Genomic DNA, 24435 nt, shown 5'->3' with positions numbered 1-24435 from the left:
TTATGGGATCCTTAAAAACCTTGAAGCAATGCAAGCATCCACAACACAAGAAAACACCAACAAAATTATTCAGATTCCACACATTAAGACAGATGATGTGGAAAAACAAAACCAATGATTTATAATTCAGTTGTACATTCCAAAAAATAATCCAAACTGCTGTCAAAACAAAAACATACAAAATTCAGATTTCTGCAGGCATTGCCAGAAACCAGGACACACACTAGTTTCGTCTATTTCAGAATTAAAAAAACACTCATCCAGTTATCTTACACAGGAACCTACTCAGACACTCAATCTCTAGACACAAAAATAACGTGGAAAACTAGCAACATTACAGATTAGGTCCAGAAACGTTCTCTAAATGCTTTCTAAATATCAAATGAGCAAATAAGGGATTTGTTTTTGTCCACAATGCTATTTCAGCATGAAACTAGAAATTTCATGTCTGCTATATCTGTTCAAAGAACAACCATGCAAAGAAAAAGAAAAGTGTCTATCTAAATCTAAAACTGCACTGTAAAATGCAGTGGCAATAAAGTCAACCCGAGCTCACCTGCAGCATAGCAGCAGCCAGGTAGACGGACATGAAGATGGGCGTCAGAGTGGTGTGACCGCTCTTCATCAGGTGAATGGTGTAAAGAAAGATCAGGTGACCCGGGATCACCAACAGGAACAGCACCTGGGCAGATCGATGATTGGCTCCTGAGGGAATATGAGAAATGGAAAAGAAAGGAACTCATAAAAATATATCAAAGCCATTTTTCAACATTTTAGCCAAAATCCTAACTTAACCCATAAGGACCCAGTGTCACTTTTATGTCAGTTCCCAAATGAATTTTTCTCAATATCTAACCTTTCCAAAGTGATTTATCACCATTTATTATAATTTTATCCTCTGAACTTTGCTTTTTTTTCCCAGTGAAAATCATGTATTTTCCTATGTTTAATTCACTGATCATGTAGAGGTTCATTAAAGCTCAGAGTAAAGTCAAAGGTTATTATATCAAAACTAAGACTTTTCCAGTCAAATCTATCATTAACTGAACATAAACCAAGTGTGTTCATCCACTGCCACTGATCCAACTCCATGGGTTTTACTGGTGAATCAATGTTACAGAAGGTGATAGTGTTTCCACAGTAACTACGGAGCCTCTGAATGTCCAAATGGATCATATCAGATGACCATCAAAAGATGACAAACTGCATTTTACAATTATTACTTACATGGATTGACAGGATTAGTGGATCAACAGTTTAGGTCAGAAAATGCTTTTGGTTGACGGTGGATGTTTGGGTCTTTATAGGTTAATAGCAAAACAAATTCATGAGTCATCAGTAACAAAACCAACTGTTAGTTGCAGCATACAATGAATAAGTCATTCCCAATTCCAGTCGCCTATATTCAGGATCCTACTAATTTTCATTCTAAACATCTAACAAGGAATTAATTTATACCTGAGAACTGGCAATTACCTGCCCACTGGGACAAAGGACCAGCAGCTCTCAGCTCACAGATGCAGAACAAAGAACCACCGTGTAAACCTAAGAACTCAATTGACAATTAATCCTGACAAGATTTCTAGTTAGCATGGCACCCAAATCTAGTCTGAACACGCAAACTAACCAGCTTGTGAAGGCCAGTTATAAAGTCTGAGGTAGAGGCTTCGCATTAGTAACCAACACTGTTACAGCAATCGTTTCACACCTTGAATTGGCATGAAGTCATGATGAAGCTGAACAGTCAACAGTAATATGATCTGTTATTAAACATGCTTGTATGATACTGACCTGTTCCGCAGAATGTGCGACAGGGATAGTAGCAGCCTTTGGCCTCATCGGGCACCTCCCCAGGAGCACAGTGGAAATGCAGGTGAGTGGAGATCCTGCTGGACTGGATAGCCACTAGGTTACCCCCAATACCTGAGCATGACATACAAACATATAGTTCATGAAAGAAGAAGAGGATAAAGACCATAACAATCCATAGGTAGATAAGAAATGAGATCAAAACACACAGAATGGAACATTTGTCACTATGTGGTTGATAAAATGCACTGATGACATCAGTCATTCTTGGTGTTTCTTCACAGCAAATATTATAACTAAATTAGAACATCTCAAACTGTGCACATCTAGTAGTAGTTGAGCTTTAACATCTGAATAAATTATAATAAACAGTGATATTTGTGTAAAACATTGTTACTCAATAAATGTTTAGCCATAGAGGACAGACTAGACTGAACTCTTTGGTCAAAACGACAGACATGGCAGACAACTCTCCAATTCTTTCTTGTAGTTTCAGACTTCCTACATACTCTGTGAAAACAGAGAAATTGTCTTCTGGTGGTGGCAAGAACAGCAGCAAAGTTCACTCTGGCCAAGACATTTCATACTTCATGAGAAACTCAAGTGCCAAACTCCTTGGAGGTCCTCCGCTTTTCCGCATTAACTAATAATAATAATACATTAGATTTCTATAGCGCTTTTCTAGGCACTCAAAGCGCTTTACATTATTGACCCATGATTCATTCACTCTCACATTCCCCCTCTGGTGATGGTAAACTACATATGTATCCACAGCTGCCCTGGGGCAGACTGACAGAAGCGTAGCTGCCAATTCGCACCTACAGCCCCTCCGACCACCACCAAACATTCACACACCAGTGTGAGTGGCACTGGTGGCAAGGAGGGTTAAGTGTCTTGCCCAAGGACACAACAGACTGACTGGGACAGAGCAGGAATCGAACCGCCAGCCCTTTGGTTATAGGATGACCCGCTCTACCACCTGAGACATTAACCACGTCATAATCGAATACCTGATCAATCACGCAATAGTTCTTGCACACCGTACGAGAAGAAAGTTCTGTTAAGACTGTGTGCCGAGAACAAGCCACTAGAACCACAAAACCAGGACTGTGACAACAAAATAACATCAGGAGTGAAAAGAAAATTCTCTGTTCTCAGAGTGTGTAGTTTTATTTTCTTCTTGTTATGTATACTTGTTAGATAGTCAAAACTGATTACACTTATGGTTTTCTTTTTACAGTATGTCAAATTGTCCTCTGCAAAAAAGAACGCTGACATCAGCTGACTAAAGACTAAGACTAAAAACTATTTGGGTAATGATACCATTCCGTAAAAACCTTCCAAGACCCACGTATTAAAAATAAAGAAACCTATATACATTTCATTAAAAATCTGAAAAGAATACTTGATAAATTTCCCTTCTTTTTTTTATTTCTCACACAAAGATTCAAATTTCTCACAAAGGATTTAACTAAGTAACAGTGACAGTGGTCATTTCTTTATTACAGGTACACATAATAAGCACCCAAAAGTTCACACATGCAACTAAATTGCAGCCTGTTGAGATAATGTAATTGAACAGGCTAACACTGTGATTGTGATGTGATTAAATGTGCAGCTCTACCTCAAACATCCAACAGCTGACAGCTATGCAGAATTGACCGGCTGGCCTCTAGTGCCAACATGAAGGTGAAAAGTGGTTGCAAGATTATTATTGACTATTGAATTGTCAAATTATACATGTGACATATTACAATGATGACATATTTATAATTTCGTGTGTAGGTTGTTTATTTTGCTTTGAGTTTCAATAATAAATCAAATCGAAACAAGTTGAGCAACTGAAAAATAATTAAAAGTCTCTTTCACTGAAGTACATTTTAAAGACACACTCATGCTTCTAGTTTGGTAGATAAACACATTTTCGTTGTATTTATGGTTGGTTTAAGTCATTGAAGTGGTCACGTACTGCAAAACAAAAGGCTGCATGTGTGTGACTTCTGCCCCCAGCCAAACCCGTTATTGTGGTGACTATATTAAATTAGACACCGCCACCACCTCAGGGTGATGTCCACTTAATTCAATCTATTGTGGCTCTTTGTCTGCTTGGTGACATTTTATTGGAGCATTACCAGAGGTCCCACTGGGCTTGGAAACAGACATCACTTCCCAACAAACATTCAGACTTGCTCAGGCCCATCTGCCCTCATACCTCACACTCTTTCACTCTCAATCTCAATACGCCTGTGATCTGGCTTTTCCACTAAAAGATAAAGTTCAGTAATTGCTTTCTTTCCAGGAGGAAGATAAATATCAATCTAATGTCTCTGTGTCTACTAAATAGCTGAAGTCATTTAAAGGTTTGCTTTGTTTAGCCAAAACACAAGAAATATGTCTAAACAACTAAGCTGCTGCTGTTAAAAGTGCACTAATCTTTCCATTTTTACTGTATTTTGATGCTAGCTTTACATATTTGACATTTTCCGTGCATCTGTTATGTTTTACTTAATGTAATAAGGAGAAACAGATGACATGGTTTTACGAGTCCTTTGGTTTCAGGACAGAATTCCCTTAATCTGCAAAAAACTATATGCTTTTACTGTTTAGTTCAGTTTATGGTGTGACTATTACACTGTAAAGCTGAAACTTTTCTGAGAAGTATCAGCATTTTCATATTTTACAAGCTAGTAAATGTCTGGTCGGGACAACACCAATACAAACTAGGATTTAGGATGTTCAGTCTGCAGTTTGACATTTTTGAGCAGACCTTTCTGTCAAAACATGGTAAGGGTTTTGACTTTCTGCTTTTGTCCTTGTCAGATTGGGTAAATCCTGGGTGGAGGGGTGCTGTCCCAAGTAACTCAGTAGGGGGTCGAGGTAGAGACGAAGGTTTTGGGGCGATCTGGCTTATTCAGGTCACTGGGTCTGACAAGGGGAGCCAGGATGAGGAGGATGAGGAGGAAGAGGAGATGTGGGCTGCAAACTATGAGGCTATGTAGGAATTGTGAATGGGGGGGTATCTCTGCTCATGTCAGCTCGGCTGCTCTGCCCGGAGGCTGCAGAGATACGCCGAACTGTCTGCCTGCTCATCCTATCTCCCCTCCACTCTTTGTGGTTTAATTTCATTTTGTTTATTCCAATAGCGTTAACATGGGAACTGACATGATAACACAAACACAGATAAAGTGTAATGAAAAAAAGATGGGAAAAAAAGGAAAGAAACTGGTTATTGGTAGTGAGATGTAAAGTGGGCAGACACCTTGTCTGACAACAAACAGCAGACAGATTAAAAAACAGGCAAAAATGCCATGATGACAAGCAAAGATTAAAGACTGGGCTGTATCTCGATGGTGTCTAGTGGAAAAATACTGAACGAGATGAAGAGCACAGTGATATATGCACCTTTCAAAGAGGCAGATCGAGCGCTGTTTAAGATAACTAAAAGTGAATATTAAATCAAAATACAGGGTAAAAGTCAATTTCAGACAGAACATAACAGCAGCTAATGCAATTCATTCCTACATAAAAGAGAATTAATTAGATCAGGTAGCACAGGAAATTAAATGAAGCCTGTTTAACCCTTCTAATATTAATTATTTGTTACAGGAGTGAAAGCTTCTACTGCAGGTGAAACTGCATAGTGCATTTGTAATGCATTAAACTGGAATAATGGGGGTCAGTGTGGTAAAAAAGACAAATTTAACTTTTCTTATCTCCTGCTACACATCTCAGTCCTCACTCCTTACTAATCAAACATCCCTCACACATGAATCCACAGCTTCTATTCTGTCTGCCTTTGTTGTTGTTGTTGTTGTTGTTTTTTTTAATTTGCGCAGAAACAGTGGTGCATTTTAATCAGACATCCCACTGTCTCCTTATGCCTGAATAAAAATATTGGAAATCAGAGCCAGTCAAAAACTTTGCTGAGGCCTGGATTTTTCCTGACACTGCGCAAACAAAAATAAAAACATCCTCGGCCTCATAAGGGCCTGATTTCCCAGCGGTTTTGTGCCCAGATACGTCTCGACGGAAAACCAATTAAGAGTCAGAATCGTATTCCATCTCGTTAAATGGCTCTCATTAATGCCATTTAATTAAAAGCTTATCTCTTGTTGTAGAGGTGCCAGAGTCCTGGCAACCGTGGCTGAGCCTGTAAGCACGTGGAGATGGTTATAAAGAGGAAAAGGAAGAGGAGCGGTTTTATGAAGCGCAGACAGTCAGGCTGTGGCCGGATCCCTGAAGCAGTCTCATTAGATGACTTATGCTGATGAGCGTTGAAGCCTTTCTTTAATTTATTTATTTATAGAGGAACTGTTGACTGCACATTCTTCATTTTGTTTCACATTCACACCTGGAAGCTGCACAGAACAAGACAAATAGACTCCATGGCGTGTCATCCATCTTGTGTATAAACACTTCGTCTCAGCTCAAAGGGTCAAAAACTGCATTAATTACAAATACTGAGACTGATCATAGAGAAAAAGAGCAAGAGAGTTTGGCTGCAGCTGAATCACACAGTTCCATCAGGTGAAACAACAAAGAATTTTAAGTCGACATGATACAACATTCCTGATCAAGTTATCGCTTGAATAATCTGCATGAACCATCCATGTCTCCCCAATAATGGAATTCAATTAAACATACTATGAGGCTGAGCATTTTTCTTCCTACTTTGTGTTGTGTTTTGTACAGAGGTACCTTTTCATTTAAAATTGCATTTTGCAAGACCGAGGTGCAAGATAAAGAGAAAATATTACAGTACAAAAAAATAATCAACTGTACACCTCTTTTAAAACTGTCTGTGAGGGATTCACTTACTTTAACACTATTTTTCAGTTGTTTGCTAAAATAAAGGAGGAGTGGATAAATAAAATCCTAGTGACAGGGATGTAAGAAAAACTCTTTATATTGTTAATATCGCCTCATAGAATAATTATCCAAGTCATATTTTTGGCCAAATTGTGATATCTGCGTATCTTTACTCTCCTAAGACTGCTGCTTCATTGGCTATGATCTGAAAAAATATTTTTAAGACACATTTTTTAAATTATTGAAAGAGGTTAAATTTATATAGTGCCCTGGCATAAAGTGCAATTTGTTTAAGATTGAAGGCATTGGTTAAAAATGGAAAGAAAATCAATTAGTTCATGAATTTTCTGGATCACATGTATATGTCTCAGCCACCATATCACATCCCAACTGAGCACATATTCATCCACACACAGAGAGTCAGTGTGACATGATGGACAATATGGTGGGAGATCTTAACTAAGACAACACAGTCACAGAAGGACACTGTCTGACTAGAGAGATTTCATACATAACATCTGAGAGATGCCTAACTTATGATCAACGTCCAAGTCAGACTGAACATTATAATGCATTTAATTCACAACACAGTCTTCTGAGAAAGGAGGAAAAAAATGCGGATTATGTCCAAATGGAAAAAAGAAAAGTCTGCACACTAGTATAGCTCCCATGATAAGGTTTTAATGGTTTTCTTCTATTCTGACTTGAATAAAACCCCATCGTGGATTTTTCATCTCGCTAAGTTGACTTTTGTTATCCAGCACACAGTAAGATGTATTATGGGTATATACATTTCTTTATTCTTTGTTGGATTTTGTCCAAATAGGCAGTAACTCATTCTATATACATATGGATGCCTGACTATTGTATTAAAATACAGCAGGTGTGAATGAAACGCTGACTCTTGTGAGCTTTGCGCCTTGCACTTTCACAGTGGAGAAAATGGGGTGTAGGATTAATGCTATCTATGTGAGCACTGGGTCTTTTTTACACGTGTGTATCTATTATAATTTCTGTATGAATTAAGTAAGGTGTAATATTAAAATCTCTCACCTTGTGATTGACCAAATTCTTTTTCTGCTTCTTTGCCCTGGGGGCACCGGCAATTCAGCCATTCAGAATGAAAGAAGACAAAGTGCTGTCGCTGTGACTCACCGTTGATAACTGGGGTGTACACTACAATGCCAGCCAGATTCGGGTCAGACACGGTTTTGTCCAGGATGAGACCACCAATGCTGCAGAAAAGAACATAATTCCATCATGAACCACAGTTACTGTGACAGACACACAAAGGAACAGAGCATTGTTTTCATCTAAGTGATGGCCCCAGTGAATTCAAACTGTTTCAACAGCTGCAGTAGAGTGGAAGGTGTTTTTAGCTATTTTCAGCTTCTAGTGTCCAGAGGCAATATTTGTATTTCCTGCACCTCTATTAAAGCATGAGAAATGTGGTATCACCTGCACCAAGTGTGAGAAGCAAGTGTCAAAGAGACTGAGTGAGAACAAGCGAGACAATCATTCCTTCACTACAGGCTGTTTTTGTAAGGCTGCCAGGCTCAAGGGGACCTGAGAGTGTATGTGCTCGGGAGCTGCAATTTGTTTAGTGGATGAGTCATCAAGCAAACCAGACACTGGGCTTTGCAGACGCAGCGTAGCTGTTCTTTCCTCTTTGAAGACTAAACACACACATACACACCTGCTGATGACCATGGCAGTGATGACTGGCTCCCATCCGGAGTAGAGCAGGGTGCGGCTGGCCGGGTGCTTGGAGGAGATGACGATCCACAGAGGAGTCAGACACATGAAGAAGGCGCAGACCAGTGACGACACATATGGGTAGGAATCTGGGGGAAAAGATGAGACAAATTAAGTGTCTTTGTTGGGTGACTATGATTTCTTGAAGAAATATCTAATCAAAGAATAAGCATGTTTTAATAAAATGAATAAGGTCATTCTGTTCCATTTTTTGCAGCATGTCTGCTTTATTTTGACTGTGATAATAGATTCATATGAGGGAAAGACAATGAAGCAAAGAGCCCGAGTCAAGGCCACTCCCATAAAGACCCCGCCATGATAAGGTACAGGATCTACCATGTAAGTAAGCAGACAATGCTTTATACTAGTCGGCTGCAGGAGACAGTATTTTTGGCATCATTACCCATGATTTCATTTCAGTATATTGTAATTTTAGTGCTCTGAGATAAAACATGACTCCTGCATGTGAGTGACAGCTGTGGCACAGAAGCAACAAGGCAGTACCTCTTAACCTACTTAAGATATTTTGGTTTTACTTCTACACAGCTGCTTGAAACAGCATTGTGTTGTCTATCTTTTATATTCAGTACATAATTAGGACACAGAGGAGAGAACTGCACCATATTCTGATGACTTATATTAATATCATATCCTTGTATCACGGTGATTAGTGTAGCATGTTAGCACAGTGACATAGTAGCACTGAAGAAGCTGAGGCTGATGGGAATGTCATTACTTCAGCAGATATTCAGTAATAAAGAAGTCAATTAAGTTTTGACAGGATGGCAGGGAAGAGAGTTTTCCAGGGGATAACTGTGGGGAGACATGCCAAAAACGCCTTTGCCAAAATGAATGGCAATCCATCAAATAGCTGTCAGACATTAGTGAATTTCTACATTAGCATGCTCAAGTTGTTGCAGCTCACAGTAGACAGTTACTTTCTAATAGGTAAAGCACCAGCAAGGTCAGTCAGCCAACTCATAGCCGCCCCAAACATCTGGACACATCTGACTGTAATTTGCAGAAGTCAATAAATGCGTGATGTAAATATGCTTCTTTTCCACTGAGAATACAGTTACGATCAGTGACTGAGCACTTGCTCTCTTCCTTGACCCCAAGACAGATTATACAAACTGAAGGAGATTTGTGTTTAAAATGCACAGACCTGCATTTCTAATGAAGCTCAGACTGTTTGCCCCTGAGGTAAAGCATCTCAAAAAAGAAAAAATCCCTTGGCTGTTAGTCTCCAGTCCACCTGGCCTGCATGTTAAAAATGTGAGCAGAAAGTGGAGCACATAGAGAGAACACACAGCAAACACAGGGAAGCTTTTTGTCACTTTCTCCCTCTCACTATACTTCTTTGTTCTGACTACAATATAGCACAACACAAGTATTTTGAAAGTGTAATTAGGGTAAAGCACCTGCTTAGAGGCACCACCAGATGTTTCCAGCAGGATCCAGTTCCAAGCACTAAATAACTGTCATTAAGAAACAGTCCTAGATTTATTATCTCGACAGTCTCATAGCTAGAGAATAGAAAGGCCCCACTGTTCAGCTCATAGTATAATGGGCTCTGCTAAGCCTTCAGTTGTGAAATATAAGGCTGACGTGGATACCGAGGCATGTATGTGGAAGGGGAGCTTTGTCTCATGGTGACCGGTCTCCATCAGCTCCCAACACTGACCATGTGACGCCGACTGAGTTAACATTCACAGAGGAACCTGGCCATGAGCTGTGGCCTCATTAAGGTCTTACACAGGTTAAAGTATTTACATGAACTCCTGACACCCCGCCACTGAGTACACCTATGGCTGTGGATAAACTATTGATATTCCTGTCCATCTCTGGTTCGAGACACTTTCCTAAAACACTGCCAGGAAAAAGAACGGCATGTCTGCCAACTACCTCCTTTAGCTGAAAAATGGCAAGATGCTGCTAATGCATGGGAAAGAAATGATGATCCCTGTAGTGATGATGTGTGCCGTTAGCTTTCATACTTTATGATGACAGAAATGCACCCAAACCTGTCAAACCTGAATTTGTAGATGGATACAACACAAGGTAGATTTGTAACAATCTTCAGACAATCCATAATGTTCAGCATTATGTCATATCACACTATTACTTGTAAGAAAATTCTACGACCAAACTATTGACAAATGCTTGATACAACAGGATGCTAAATGAAACTTACCCACTGTTGACAGCTATTAATTCATCATACCACGTACTACAGCACGGCAAGGAAACTTGAGCTTTCACATGATCCAAGCTCCAATGGTGCAGATTAAAGTTTGATTTATACTCAAGAGAAGGGGTTAATGGGAGGTTAATGTAGTTTTGATCTACAGTTCTGCGCTGGAGTTCCTTCCTGCAGCGCTAAATGTCCATATAAGGTATGATCAAGTGGTATTTTGCTTTGAAAATTATTCCATGAGATAAATGTTAATATACTGACATTTGACATTAAGCAAAATGTGCTACACATATGAAACGGGGGTTACTAGACATGTAGTGTAATTTTTTTTTAGACGTCTGTACAGCTCTACAGCGTCCTCAACATTTTTCTCATTTACAGTCTCTGTGCGCAAACGTTACAAGGACTAAGTGGTTCAGAAAATGAATGGATCCACAATCTCTAGTAGAATATTCATTGAGAAGAACAGAGGAACTTGGGAAACATAAGAGATGTACATATACGCCTATTTGAGGTAAACTGTAGCATAACGAATAGCTGTCTTAGAAATTTACACACTGCAATACTATTTATTTATTTATTAATTTATAAGATTCAGTTACAAATCCCAAATTGGAGTCCTAAATCTGACTAGCATTAATGGATAAAAGAAGTGAAAATTTAGTTTATTTCTTTCACACAAACAATGACAGTTAATAATAGTTCAGGATAACCCTGTGTTTCTATTGCATCTTAAGAAACAGTGAGGGCATCATTAAAAAAATGTAACTGGAATTCAAAAGGACAAGCATCTCATCCCATGTTGTAATTCTACATCCTGTTGAAGGTTATCTTTTGGCACATATTGTTTACTTTTGCTATTTTCCTTGCTATTTCCTTTTTTCTGACATGACCTTCAATGTTTGGTTGCAGTAAATAAAAATTCCTCACAGTGAAATGATGTTTTCTCTCATGTAGCCATGGCGATGAGTTGTACTACTTTGATATATGATGAAATGATTTATCACCCGGTGGCGGTGTATTTACCTCATAGATTCAGTTATGTTTTGGACTGCTGTGAGCTGCTGCTACTGCCACCTCTACACAAACAAACACAAGCGCACACAGACTTTACGAGTTCACAAGCTTTGGCCCCATTTCTTGCTATTTGTGTTACATCTCATGCTCTCATTATCCCTGCTTTTATCTTTTGTTGAGTCCTCTCACCAATGCACTCTAACAATCCTGTTTGTTAAATGCATTCTATAAATAAACTTTACTGGGCTATTTGACTACAGCAGATACTGTGTCCCGCTAGTGTCTCATCAACCGGCTTGTCTCAAAATTACAGGCCTTAAGTATTTATCTGCATGGATAATTACATAATTTAAATTCTGTTAGTTGAGAGTAAAGTGACCATTACTTCGCATTTAACAGGAAACTGTCTGCGTGGCTGGGTTAAGAACAACTGAGCCACTGTCCAGCCTCACTGCTCTGCTCTGCCGTGAAATATGAAATCTGAGAGTGTTTAATACATTCAGCTCACAGCACTAAACTGTTCCTCTCATGTTGATGAACATCTATGTTACAATTAGCCCTGACAAGGTTAGTTAATATGAAAGACTTTCCAGAGGAAACAGCTTCAGCTGTTTACTGGATTAAGTGATACAAGGTGGTGCAGCACAGGTTGGGCTGTGACATGAATTAAACATGTGGAATGTGTAGATGGAGGAAAAGAGAACGTCTGTTCTGCAGCTGTGGGCAGCGCAGCATCACAGTGAGGCAGCAGGGACCTCTACTGGCTGACAGAGAGAGAAACCACTCACCACAAGCAACATGAGAAGCAGTCACTCACTTCTATCAGAGTCAATTAATTGAATGGACTCATAGATTCAAACTGCTAAATAACTACAGATGAATCCCAGACTAATGTGACTTACTGACTTGAAAACCATTTCAAATTTTTCCCCCACATTTAACAAAAGACGAATGAGCAAAATCATGCAGCTTTTCATTCCAATTCTCATAAGATGAAACATTAAGGTGAAGACTCATGAGCAGATGAATGTTAGTCTATGACTGGAGCAGTTACTAAAGTCTGTAGCTCTTCACATACCCAGGCACTTGTAGAGGCCCTGGCTTATCCAGGCCAGGATCGCCAAGGTTATGAGGTCACCAAAACTTGCGGCAATGGGTGTAGCAACATTGTCTGGGTTGATGCCCGTCTTCTTCGAACCCACAATCACACCCACCATGATGATACCTGAACATGACATAAGGAGGGCAGATGTCACATTACCGCTGCCTGTCAGACATTATCATTAACATGTCCTGCAAAAAATAAGTGTAATCCTAAGAGGTGAGTTAGAATGAATGTCTGGAAAAGGACATGCATGACTTGGCTTCTCCACAGGGACAATATTAACAGTTTATGTTCAGCTGTAGGACACAGCTGTGTGTGTGTTTGTGTGTGTTTACCCTGCAGCAGGGAGGCTATGAAGGCTGTAGCCACGCTGCTGGAGCAGAGCAGCACAGCGTGGCTCATCTGGAACTTGCCCTCTGGTATCCAACCAAGAACAACAGCTGCTACAGCCGCCAAAAAACCCACCACAGTGGCCTGGACCTGGAGGGGGTAGAGAGCGGGGATTACAAGTGGCAATGAGAGGACAGACTATACACAGAAACAAATTTTATTGTAGTGTTTTTTATTTAAAAAACTGTGTGAAACATGCATGCAGATCCTTTAACCATGCAAAGTTTGATAAACAGATGGTTATGAAAGGCTGTAATAAATACTGTGTTCAGGTAGCCTTTTCCATTATGTAACACTTCCTGCTGACGCAGGTTATTGCATAAGTTATGGTCCAAACAGTTTGTCAAAATAACAAAATGTTGCGCTTGTTACAGTATGTTTATCAGGATGTGGGTAGATGATTAGCAGAACTGTTCTCAGTCCTGCTGCACAGGAAGATTGATAACACGGTGTCTGCGTTTCTCACCACACAGCAAAGACCTACTGGTTTAAATGAGCCGGAGTGCAGATGTGTGCAGTATAACTTAGCATAAAATGTAAATGCCTTTCCTACATATGGCGGGTGGCATTTGGTAATTACACTTGTGTAGGAGCAGATGACGATATACAGCTAATTCAAACAACTGCAGATCACCACTTCATCTTTCAAAAGAGCTTAAGTTTAATATCTCTACATATTGACTATGTACAGTTAATTAAACAAAGATTGCTTAAGGCTGTGTGATTACCTGCTTCAGTGCCAGGTTGCCTATGATTAGATTCCACTTCTCTATTGGAGAATCCATCTTCCCCACATTCACCTGTGTTAGGAAACAGGAAAAAATGAAAGAGTAAAACTAAAAATGACCGTCTATAATAAGAATGAGTACCTGCAGTATGACAAGAGAATTCACTTAATGTAAACTCGTTTTAACTTCATATTTGAATCAAAGATTTCTGAATTTGTAGGCATAAAGCAGAGTTGACCAATTCACCAATTATAACCAGTTTGATGCTTCTTCCCCATCAAGATGGAGAAAGTAAGTGCATCTGTAGGACACCTGGACTGCAGATATCAGTGGTTTTGACAGGAAGATATAAATGTTTTTCATTTTTTTAAAAAAAGAGAAAACATAGTGTGATTTGTTGTCATAGCCAAGGGTAAGCATGATATATAAATCAATTTTTAGAGAAAAGAATAGGACTCAAAATCAACCCTTTGACATGCACCACAGGACAATGTCATACCCAAACTCTCTAGAGATTTAACACTGCAATTCAATTAAGTTGGAGGGACAGATTTGACAAAAAAAAAAAAAAATCAATGCATCCACAACACAGCCTGCCAGCATTAGACACTTAATGTCTGGGAATCATCCACCTACTTTAAATTTCATGCCTGCAATGAAATCAGCAACACCCTTCCAGAGTGAAAGAATAAATGACACCACTCAACATTCAAGTACAGCTCATAAAGTTTTAGTTCTGTTCTCGTCCAAACCCCTGTCAGTCATGTACCACTTACACTGCAGAAACATGCTTAATACTTAGACCAAAAACTCTAATTAACATTCTACGGATTCTTTGTTTGACATAAATATCAGCATTTATATTGACCATTAGAGTAACGCCTCATATCTTCCCACACTGTGAATCGCTGTCTCAGAACTGACCCTGAAGAGAACAACAGTAATATGAAGACAAATTGTTTTTCTGGGACATCACTGAAGAGTATCAGCTCACACTGAGCTCCGCTGTCCGTGTTGACACAGTGCTGTGAATGTGGAGCCTGTATGTGGGGAGCCGGAGGCCAACAGGAAGAGCCAAAAAGTAAACAAAGAGAGAATTCTGCTCTGTCACTTGTTCAGCTTCTCCTGCCTCGCAGAGATTGAGAACTGGAGACAAATGCAGAGATGTGGATACACTGGGAGCTCTATGACAGCTTCTGCTCAATGAAGCCATGTGTGAAGGCAAATTATGGTGTACGACATGCTGCAGATGTATGTGCTTCAGTTACAATCAAGTGGCAGCCTTTTTCAGCCATGAATCTGTCACCTGACTATTTAACCAACCTGGTTGCAGTATCCAGTCCTGCCTCTTTTTACTGAAAATTAGGTCTGGGTGTACTGCAACAGCAAATTCCTCTACTAAATCCTATAATATACAAAGGGCTCACACCAAAAAACCTTGAAAAGTACTCTAACACAAAACTTTTACTTGACAGTTAGATGGCAGTCGTAACAAAAAAGTTAATTCTTCCACTATTTCAAGCTTGTGCTGTAATTACAGCCTGGAGAGGCTGTGCAATACGCCACAGCAACCAATAATAATAATGTGACACAGTACAAGGTTGAGAAGACGAGACAACCGCAAAGCATGATGTAACTCTTCATACACAAGCACACCCACACAATGACATCATCATATATCAAGTGTACCATCCACAGCAGCTCAAAATGGATGAAGGACACTGTACTCATGCAGTGCAAGCAAATTTCTCCAAAATGTTCTGCTGTTGTAACTAAATAAAACACAAAGTGGCTTTCTGTCCACCAACTTGGACAGTTAAAAATATGAAGGTAGATTTGTTTTTTTATTGCTTTAACCCAAAACAATTTTTTGAATAAAAAAAAAAAAACTTCACTTCAAACAAAAAAAAAATATTTTCAATTTAAAAAAATTTCACTTCAATAAAAAAACAAAACATTTTCAATCAATGAAAAAAAGTGTTTGAATGCAAAAAAAAAATAAAATATTTGAGACCCAAAAAATAGAATTTGAACACTTTTTTTCTTTGGTTGAAGTGAAAAAAGTTTTTAAGTCATTTTTTGTTATTGAAACATTTTGACACACAGATGCTTCCCCATTGGTCAGACATGTTTGAGTGACAAGTGTCTACACCGATGATGTTTAACATAGGAATCTCTTTTTCGACCAAGCAAGAATAACATAAACAGTGTAAGATCCATCCTCTTCCATTATAAGCTGCTGTGGTGATGCAGGAGAGACAGCAGATGCATATCGAAGCACTGGCATGGATTCTGCAGGTGCCCTGAGTGCCCCATGTGCCTCTATTTGCCAGCAATATTAGCAGCATATTTCAACTGACCAGGCATATTCCTGTGTAGCCTATGACTGGCTTTGGCTTCTGTGCCAGTAAAATACATGTGAAGTGCTTTTTGGAGCTGTGGTATATCATAATTTCCAGAATAGCTGACTAATATGCTGCAACATAGTGGATTTTGTGTACTGTTCATGCTCCTCGTTCCTATCAGTTACATTGGACTGTTCGCACCTTGGAAGCACTGGTGGCATGAAGCCGTGCACTAATGGCATGGAGCCACCGCCGAACCGGTGCCTCAATATGTGCCCCCTGTGTCTCCTGCATCACCACAGCGGCTTATAATGGAAGAGGATGGATCTTACACTGTTTATGTTATTCACATACCACAAAACCACATTTTTCCCCACAGACAGACAACATTCGATGCCTTTTCAAATGTGCATGGGGGTTTGTTTACTTACTGCTATGAAAACGTTGAGACAGGAGTGCTTCAAGCTTGCTGTAAACCTGCTGAGCCAGACTCACTTTCACTATGCATGACTTTTTATTCCTTCTTTTACAAACATGTCCACATCTTTGAAGTGAACAAACCCCTCGGTGTACATTTGAAAAGGCATCTAATGTTGTCTGTGGAAAAGAAATTCTGTCATTTGAAAAGTTTGTGCGAATCGATAGGATGGAGATAGAGGATGGATTTTCACCGCATACCTGTACATTGCCAAATGGGGGCTTGTTTGGTCTATAAAGAGATTCCTATCTTAAACATCATTGGTATACACACTTGTCACTCAGACATGTCTGGCCAATGGGGAAGCATCAGTCCACTGCGGGATGTTTGCATCAAATGTTTTAATAATATAAAAAAAAAAAAAACAAAACAATTGAACATTTTTTAATTTCAGTCAAAGAAAAAAAAGTGCTCTAATTCAATTTTTGGGGTCTAAATTTTTTTTTTTTTGCATTCAAACACTTTTTCTTTGATTGAAAATGTTGTTTGTTTTTTATTGAAGTCAAGTTTTTTTTAATTGAAAATAATTTTTTTGATTGATGGGGTTTTTTATTGAAAATATTTTTTTATTAAAGCAACTTGTTTTTTGATTGAAAAATAAAGAAACAAATCTATCTTCATAAAAAAGCAGTGCAAACAGCAGCTTAGTCAATGTGCCATGATGCTGGATGAAAATCAATTGCATGCTGTTTCTGAAAAGTAAATACAAGCAACAACCAGGCCTTACAAAAGTTTTCTGATCAAGATGTTTCATCACAATATGAAGTTGCATAACTAATAGATTGCAAAGGATTTCCAGGAATACAATGAATAAGAAAACTCATCCTATTTATAGCATTTGTCAAGCATTCACAGCCAGCAAACACACACTGGGTCAGATAAAACCCAGCTATCCTTCAGATTAACTGATGTCAGTTTAGTGACAGGCAATAGTCATCACCACAATATCAAAAATAGGACCAATGACCCTGTAGCTCACTGGCATGTTCTATCAAGAATCAATAACAACTTGAATTTGGTTGTCAGGTTCTGTCTCTATGTTAAGAGTCCTGTGATCCTGATGCACTAGAGGATAACAACAAATTAAATGAAAGTCCATATATGACTTCCTATCAGTGCTCAACAGTAACTATATTGATATCACTAACCATTTCCATATCATAAGTCATCAAAATATGGTCCATATCAAAAAAGGTCAAATACTTGTCAAAATTTCAAAAATCAAACTTTCTCAAAATTATGAACAGACATTGTCGGCTACATTACAATTTGAAATCGATCCAACCAGTGGTTTCGTTGGAGAAGATGTTTGAAGAAATTGTTAATAAAGATGAAGACAGCGAAGACGACAGCAAAGACGACAGCAGACACAGCGCCTTCACAATAGCTCATGGCCAATCGGCCAGTGAGATAACAATGCAATGCCATTACATCTCAGACAGTCCTCATGAAGTGCAAACATAATAGCCACTATTGTGGAGTAGTAAACTACATGTTAACCAGGAGTTTTACTACATTGTGCAGTAAATTGTTGGCATTTAAGCTGCATTCATCTTTTCATTGTAATTCACTTTCAAGTATCTGGCTTTGTCATTTTTTGTGTTTTTGTGAGATGACAAGAAATCCTGGATCTTAAAAAGAAATGATGCTTTTACAAATGTTCCCTTTTTTTCTCTACTGTAATTGAACCCCCTTTGACCAGCACTGGCTCATCTGTCTTCCATTCTGTTCAGGTGAATGCTCAGGCTAAGTGTTTGTCGTGTAGTTGTCACCAGACACCTGACCTTCATGTAGTACATGTGTAAAGTGGTGGGTACTGCTCAGTGTGCTGACACGGCAATATCATCATCACAGATAAGCCTTGAGAATATCTGATCGTCACCATGACTGTACTCAAACCAATACGAGAAGTGACACAACGTTTTTCTGCATCACCATTCATATGTATTCCTAATTTTAATCATCATGTTGTTTTCACTATTTTTAAGTTTTATTTAACCAAAAAATATTTTGAGTGGCTTTTGTGTATATCAGCTCCTTCCAGGGTAAAGAAATGTGTAGTTTGCAAACACATTGAGGTTAACACCTCTTCAGATATGTGTATGTGTGTGTTTTCTCACCGCTGTGGACAGCCTTGATGCCAGGGTCATCTCCAGATTTCCCTTCAGGCCAAGCAGAGCAGGAACCAGGATGAAAATTTCAGTGATGTACTGGAACGCTTCCCAATGCTGTAGATTAAATTAGGACAAGAAACATTTTGATTCTAATGACTTCACTTTTACTCTGTCATCACTGACAGTCAAACCACAGTGTAACACTGTCAGGAAGAAAAATTGGGGAATGTAAGAGTGACTCTTTCATCAATTTAACCAAGTCAATGACCTTTTTAATGACCATTCACTGTCATTTATTCAATAAATGAATTAGTGGTTAAATCTGCCTTCAGAAATGTTTTATGTTTACACAGATCACTGTGTTCTTAATCAACTTAGATTGCTACATAATTCATGCTGTTACCACCCGACATATTTGTTAATCAAGAAAAATGCAGAAGTGAAAAAGACACTGGGCTTCAATGAAGATAAAATGAAACAATTCAGTGAAATTCAACTGACAGAAAATTAATTAAAAATGACTACTACCTACTGGTAGCTATGTAAATAATACGTAAAATTTTACCAACTGGTTTACCTCTGTACATGGTTTTTGTGCAATTACACTTCACTTTATTAATCACACAAAATACATGACAATAAACAGCAGAAAACATGAGATATGTGTCTGTGTAAGCATGGATGACTATCATGGTGTTAATTAGGAGCAAATTTAATCAAATTTCAAATAAAGAACACAATTTCTTTAAAATATCATGATTTTATTGTTCTTCATTTCTCATGTTTATTTGTTCTAATATTAATCAGTGTTTTCTTTGCCTTTACTAAAAATGTATTATGTTAGACTAAGACACTTTAACGACAGAAATAGTGAGTCTGGGAATGCAGATTTAAAGTGAATTAATGAACCAAACTCTCAGACTAGTTGGCTGTTCTTAAGTACTGACCTACGCGATAAAATTGTAAGCATCTCTGTGTTCTGTATAATATAAATAAATAAAGATTAATTGCCTAAAAAAATGTGATTAAAAGTGCTATTTTTTTCTGAGGAGTGCAGACCTTAAAGAATATAGTGAGAAACACTAAACACAAACATTGCTATTGTTTGTATTCAGAGGCTCTTTAATACAGGCCTAGTTCTGTTGAAGTTTTTTTTCTGACGACTCCTTGCATTTCAGAGAATGATTCAAGTTTCTCACAACATGGCAACATCAACTGATCCTTTAAGGCATGTTCATCCAATAATATCCGGCTTACCTGCACAATATCTAGAACCATTCCAGCTGATACAGTTCCAAATCCCGCAAGCAGGAAAGGCACCAGTATCTGCAATGCCATAGCCAGTGGCGACTCCTTGGGCATATTCTGCACAGCAGATCCCAACCCCTCCTCTTCATCCTCTTCCCCCTCCTCATCTGCCTCCTCCCCAGACAGCCTCCTTTCTGCCAGCATGGGCTCTGTTTCAGAGTAGCCCCCATCTCCACAGTCAGATAAACTCACAGAGGACCGTGAAGCCCGGTCCAGGAGCCGTCTGCCTTCTATGTGAGTCACCTCTTGTCGGTAGCCATTCTGAAGCGAGCTGGCCTCAGGTTTGGCTCCAAGGTCCACCATGGCCAGTCTCTCCTCCTGTAGCTTGGTATACCCAGTAGGTACCATGGTTTGGAACAATGAGGATATCCTTCCAGAGGAAACAGGTTTCAGGGAGAGACTGCTCCACCCACCACCTGCTCCACTCATACGCACTGTCAGGCTAGAGCCCAGGGACTCCCCTATAGCTCCTCCCAGACTCTGGATACTCATGATGTGGTCTTAGGTTGCAGTGTCTCATCTCCTGACATCCAGTCTGAGGCTGGTGTCCAAGAAATACTCCAGAAAACCAGTTTACTTAGGTTCAGATGTACTATCCATTTTAAAAAGAGGAGTCAGGTGTCATTAACTGAAATATGGGAGAAACGGGAGGAAAGAACAGGAATTTAGCCAGAGGCAACATTTTAACGGATTTTTTTTCCCCCAACTTCCTTATTTCTACAAAATTTCAGTGGCTTTCTGGAAACACATAAAAGCATTCTTGCTGCATAGTTTTGACTAAGGTAGTGGTTGTAAAAATTAATGACACCCTTGCTTACAGACATTATCAATATGATATTTTACAGATAAAGTAAAGAGTACTATGAAAGTCTCTAAATCATCATTTATTTTAAGTAAACAGGAAAAAAACAGCGGAACAGAAAACCGAGCAACTACTGCGGTACTGAACACACATTTGGTCATATTAGTATTTTCTCAGAAAAGTATCATATATCCCCTTTTTGACTAAACTGAAACAATGTTCAGGCCTTCTGTGTGTCTGAATCTCGGTTTGCAACCACACATTTTTGTGGTACAATTTTTAGTGCATTCTTGTCGTACATAAGAATACAAAACTAATTAGTGGGAATTTATAAACAATTGTTTGATGTGGATAGCTAATACTATGCTATGTTAGCTAGCTTTGTAGATAACAAAACAGTAGGAAGCACGGCTCCCTACCTGATTCTGACGAGAAAATAAAGTCACAGTCAGATGGTGGTAATTAAAAAAGCACATTTCAGAGCGTAGCGGTCATTGTTATGTGTGTACCATGTCCCTTTAGTTACCTTTAAGATACCGTGATTTCCATCCAGGAGAAGATGCCTGTGTTCATTCCTGACAACAACCAGCAGGAGAGTCGCGTCAGAAGGAGAAGTGTCCCCAAAGGTTGTCTCTGGTTTAAAGATGTATTACTCTGGCGATTCAAAATGTTCCAACTTTTACAGCATTGGCTGCATTCTCTCGAACTCATATAACCACAAAAATCTTAATTATTGTGATTTAAGTTTCTACAGTGTTATTATGAATGTCATGCGCTTAAAAATGCGTCGTCTGTAGTCAAATTTATTTGATTGGATTCGTGTTCAAACCAACTCAGAGTGAGACTTCTTCATACACTGGCACGCCTTCTAAGCAGAACAAAAAGTGCCACACGTATATTTTGATTGTATCGCGCAAGCGCAGATCAAACCCTACTTTGATAGTTTGCCAGCTTCTTAAAAATCCACCTCATTGGCGTTTTATTTCATTGCAGTTCACAGTAATTCTATTTATCTGTTGTCATTCCTTGGCAGTGCATCGCTGGTGCAAGATCTGTGCAATTCCATGTAATATAGATTCTTCCCAAACAGTAGAGGGCGCCATTACAGTCCTGTTTTACAGCCTTTCCCTTCACCCGGAAGTAGTTCTCAGCGGTAACACATGTTGACAAAAACATAATCGTGTTGTCTCAAAAATGGAATTAAATACTAAGAAAACGAGTTCACAAGCTTTGCTGACATGTGGCAACGGAGAAGGTTTGTGTGGTTTTCTTTACCGCTAGTGTGTTGGAAGATATAAACAGGTAATAATTGTAGTTTTAGCGTGAGTGATAAGATAACACGAAAAGTTGCACTAGCTTTAGTCAATCAATTAGGTTAGTCACTTACAAAACATCACTCGATTAACATTATCATTTCAGCTGATTTATTCAAGCGAGTAAGTTATTTAACGCTGCATCTTTATTTAGATTAGTTGAAAACAGTTATTGACAGAATGGCAAATATCTCCATTTTTGCTCCCACTTAATAGTAACCCAAATATATGTTCTAGAGGGCAAAGCTTCAGTAAGTCTGTCTATTCTGATGATCGGAGGGCTGGAAAATTGGAGCTATACTGTTGATGGAATAAGTGAGAAATTACTCCTGTCTCAAGGGGATAATGGTTAGGTCTAAATGCTTTTTCTGTTGTGTTTCCAGGTCTCAGCGAGAAGCTTCTCATCAAGCCAAAAGCCAACAAACCCCTACAGACAGAGAGAGTCCCAAGAAGCAGTGGTGAGAACATCATTTGACTGTGTGACTTTTTTGGTTTGTCTTTTGCAGGGAAAATCAGATGAGTGCTAATGTGTGATTTGGTTTTTCTTGCTGTCAGTGTTGGACCGGCTGCAGAGCTTCTTGCCTCAAATGGCTGAGGCCAACAAGCAACTGAAGAAAGAGATGGAGGAGGCTCCTGCTGGACACTTTGACATAGAGAGTGTGGAGGAGGCAGACAGGGTCATAGAGATGGTGAGTGTTATATCAGCCAGTATATTTGATTACACTTTAAAATTGTAATGTTTTCAAAAGAAATTAAAACTTGTCTTATTTACACAATGGGCATGAAATGGAAAGAGTATTGATAATATTGACAGATGTGTTATGATGTGTATCAGACAGCTATTGTTTGGTGAATGAGTATAAATGTATAGCACCTATTTTGTTAGTTTATTTGTCTTTATTGCATTGGACTGTTGTATTATCTGTCCCATTTGTGTGTGTGTGTGTGTGTGTGTGTGTGTGTGTGTGTGTGAATGGTGTAAGATTAATGTAAATAATTCAAATTGTAATGTAATGTAGAGGAGACCCCAGGAAGAATAGCAACTGATGTTTCAGTTAGTAACGGGGCTCTTAATAAATGAAATGAAATGGAATTGTTTGGTTTAAGTCATCCATTTGCTGAATTACCATGACAGTAGATATGATTAAGAAATTAAGACACTTTCTGGCTGTAATCTGGTTGTTTGATGTTTTTCAAATCCGTAGGATGTAGCATTGGTGGAGCTCAGTGGGTCAGATAGCAGCTCCGAAGATGACGTTACGTCAGATTCTGAGGAGGAGTCAGACTCAGATGACAACAGCAAAATCACAGAGCAAAATCTCAAACTACCGGGAGATAAGGGCAAGAAGCGGAAAGCTAACATTCAGGTCCTGGACCAGCAGGGGGAGTAGGTGAGACAGGCACATGGACTGGAGATGTGTCTGGGTTTTTTGACATGATTTAAGTAAAGTGAGCAATGACATGCTGACTTTCTGCTCCCTTACTTCAAGGATGGATGGATTTTGTCCTACACCACATACACACAAGCAGTGACAATAAAGCTTGTGCTTGGAGATATGCAGAGTTTTGTCATCCCTATGGGAACAAAAGTAAATCCTGTATTTTATACCTATTGAGGTTCTTCAAGCTCCTTTGGAACAACAACAAGGACTTTGAATGCCACATCCAGTTTGTTCTAGTCATCAGCTGACCGTTTGGCCACTTATTTGTTTGTTTCATAAGCCTCTGCACAGAAAATATGCCTTAAATCATCTAATGCTAAAGAATTTGCAATACTTAAACTTAGGGGAAACTTCTTAATAGGTATATTATGATCTTGCATAGGTGTAAATACTTAACTCAGAAATGAGCCCTGATTTCTGTTCAGTTCTTACATGATGTGAAATTCATCTTAGTAGTTGTGATTCTGTCCTCAGCTCATTTACAGTTATGGTTATTAATGTCTGTTAAGCTCCATCATTTATTAATTTGCTTTTTATCACCTGTCCATGTGTTTGTTTTTTATGGTCTGTAGTTTTATAAATCTTCCTAACATTAACATGGAAGATTTCAATTAAAAATGCTCTGTAAATGACCATGGACACTACCAAAGTGCAGACAGACAACGTTAGCATCAAGCTGATCATGGCTTCCATTGTAGCTAGTCGCTAACCAAAAGCACCACAAGTTTTTATTGACAAACAGATTTTTTTCCTTCAAGGCTTTTGTGCAGAGGGACTGTGGTTGTAAAATGCTAAATGGTTAAAGATGTACAGCTGTGCAAGA

At 38.9% G+C, this 24435-nt stretch overlaps 2 protein-coding genes across 2 annotated transcripts in view; one reads left to right on the top strand and one right to left on the bottom strand.

Moving 5' to 3' along the window:
- The window catches only part of slc41a2b (solute carrier family 41 member 2b), a 34130-nt gene extending 12480 nt beyond the window's left edge, over nucleotides 1–21650 (bottom strand). The window contains exons 1-10 of the mRNA XM_030149855.1: nucleotides 21384–21650; nucleotides 20005–20683; nucleotides 18754–18861; nucleotides 13811–13882; nucleotides 13028–13172; nucleotides 12666–12812; nucleotides 8315–8462; nucleotides 7774–7853; nucleotides 1792–1923; nucleotides 557–705 (exon numbers count right to left, since the gene is read on the bottom strand). Of these exons, the coding sequence (XP_030005715.1) occupies nucleotides 557–705; nucleotides 1792–1923; nucleotides 7774–7853; nucleotides 8315–8462; nucleotides 12666–12812; nucleotides 13028–13172; nucleotides 13811–13882; nucleotides 18754–18861; nucleotides 20005–20547 (1524 nt within the window). The 5' untranslated portion in view covers nucleotides 20548–20683; nucleotides 21384–21650. The remainder of the gene's footprint in view (nucleotides 1–556; nucleotides 706–1791; nucleotides 1924–7773; nucleotides 7854–8314; nucleotides 8463–12665; nucleotides 12813–13027; nucleotides 13173–13810; nucleotides 13883–18753; nucleotides 18862–20004; nucleotides 20684–21383) is intronic.
- Nucleotides 21651–21990: 340 nt separating this feature from the next.
- Nucleotides 21991–24015, top strand: nopchap1 (NOP protein chaperone 1). The gene is made up of 4 exons (XM_030150942.1): nucleotides 21991–22112; nucleotides 22554–22628; nucleotides 22726–22859; nucleotides 23376–24015. Exons 1-4 carry the CDS (start codon nucleotides 22052–22054, stop codon nucleotides 23559–23561), a joined length of 456 nt encoding a protein of 151 aa, XP_030006802.1. The 5' UTR covers nucleotides 21991–22051; the 3' UTR covers nucleotides 23562–24015.
- The last annotated feature ends 420 nt before the right edge of the window (nucleotides 24016–24435 follow it).

The sequence above is a fragment of the Sphaeramia orbicularis genome, chromosome 12 (genome assembly GCF_902148855.1).
Source record: "Sphaeramia orbicularis chromosome 12, fSphaOr1.1, whole genome shotgun sequence".
Lineage (NCBI taxonomy): Eukaryota > Metazoa > Chordata > Actinopteri > Kurtiformes > Apogonidae > Sphaeramia > Sphaeramia orbicularis.
The sequence above is the reverse complement of the archived record's forward strand: the minus strand, read 5'-3'. Positions and strand labels throughout refer to the sequence as shown.

What these genes read in the sequence shown, in the direction of transcription:
- nopchap1 (XM_030150942.1), top strand. Translation starts at nt 22,052, where the DNA reads ATGGAATTAAATACTAAGAAAACGAGTTCACAAGCTTTGCTGACATGT. An exon ending in GACATGTGGCAACGGAGAAG is followed by an intron (nt 22,113 to 22,553) that starts GTTTGTGTGGTT and finishes TTGTGTTTCCAG; the next exon opens with GTCTCAGCGAGAAGCTTCTC. An exon ending in GAGAGTCCCAAGAAGCAGTG is followed by an intron (nt 22,629 to 22,725) that starts GTGAGAACATCA and finishes TCTTGCTGTCAG; the next exon opens with TGTTGGACCGGCTGCAGAGC.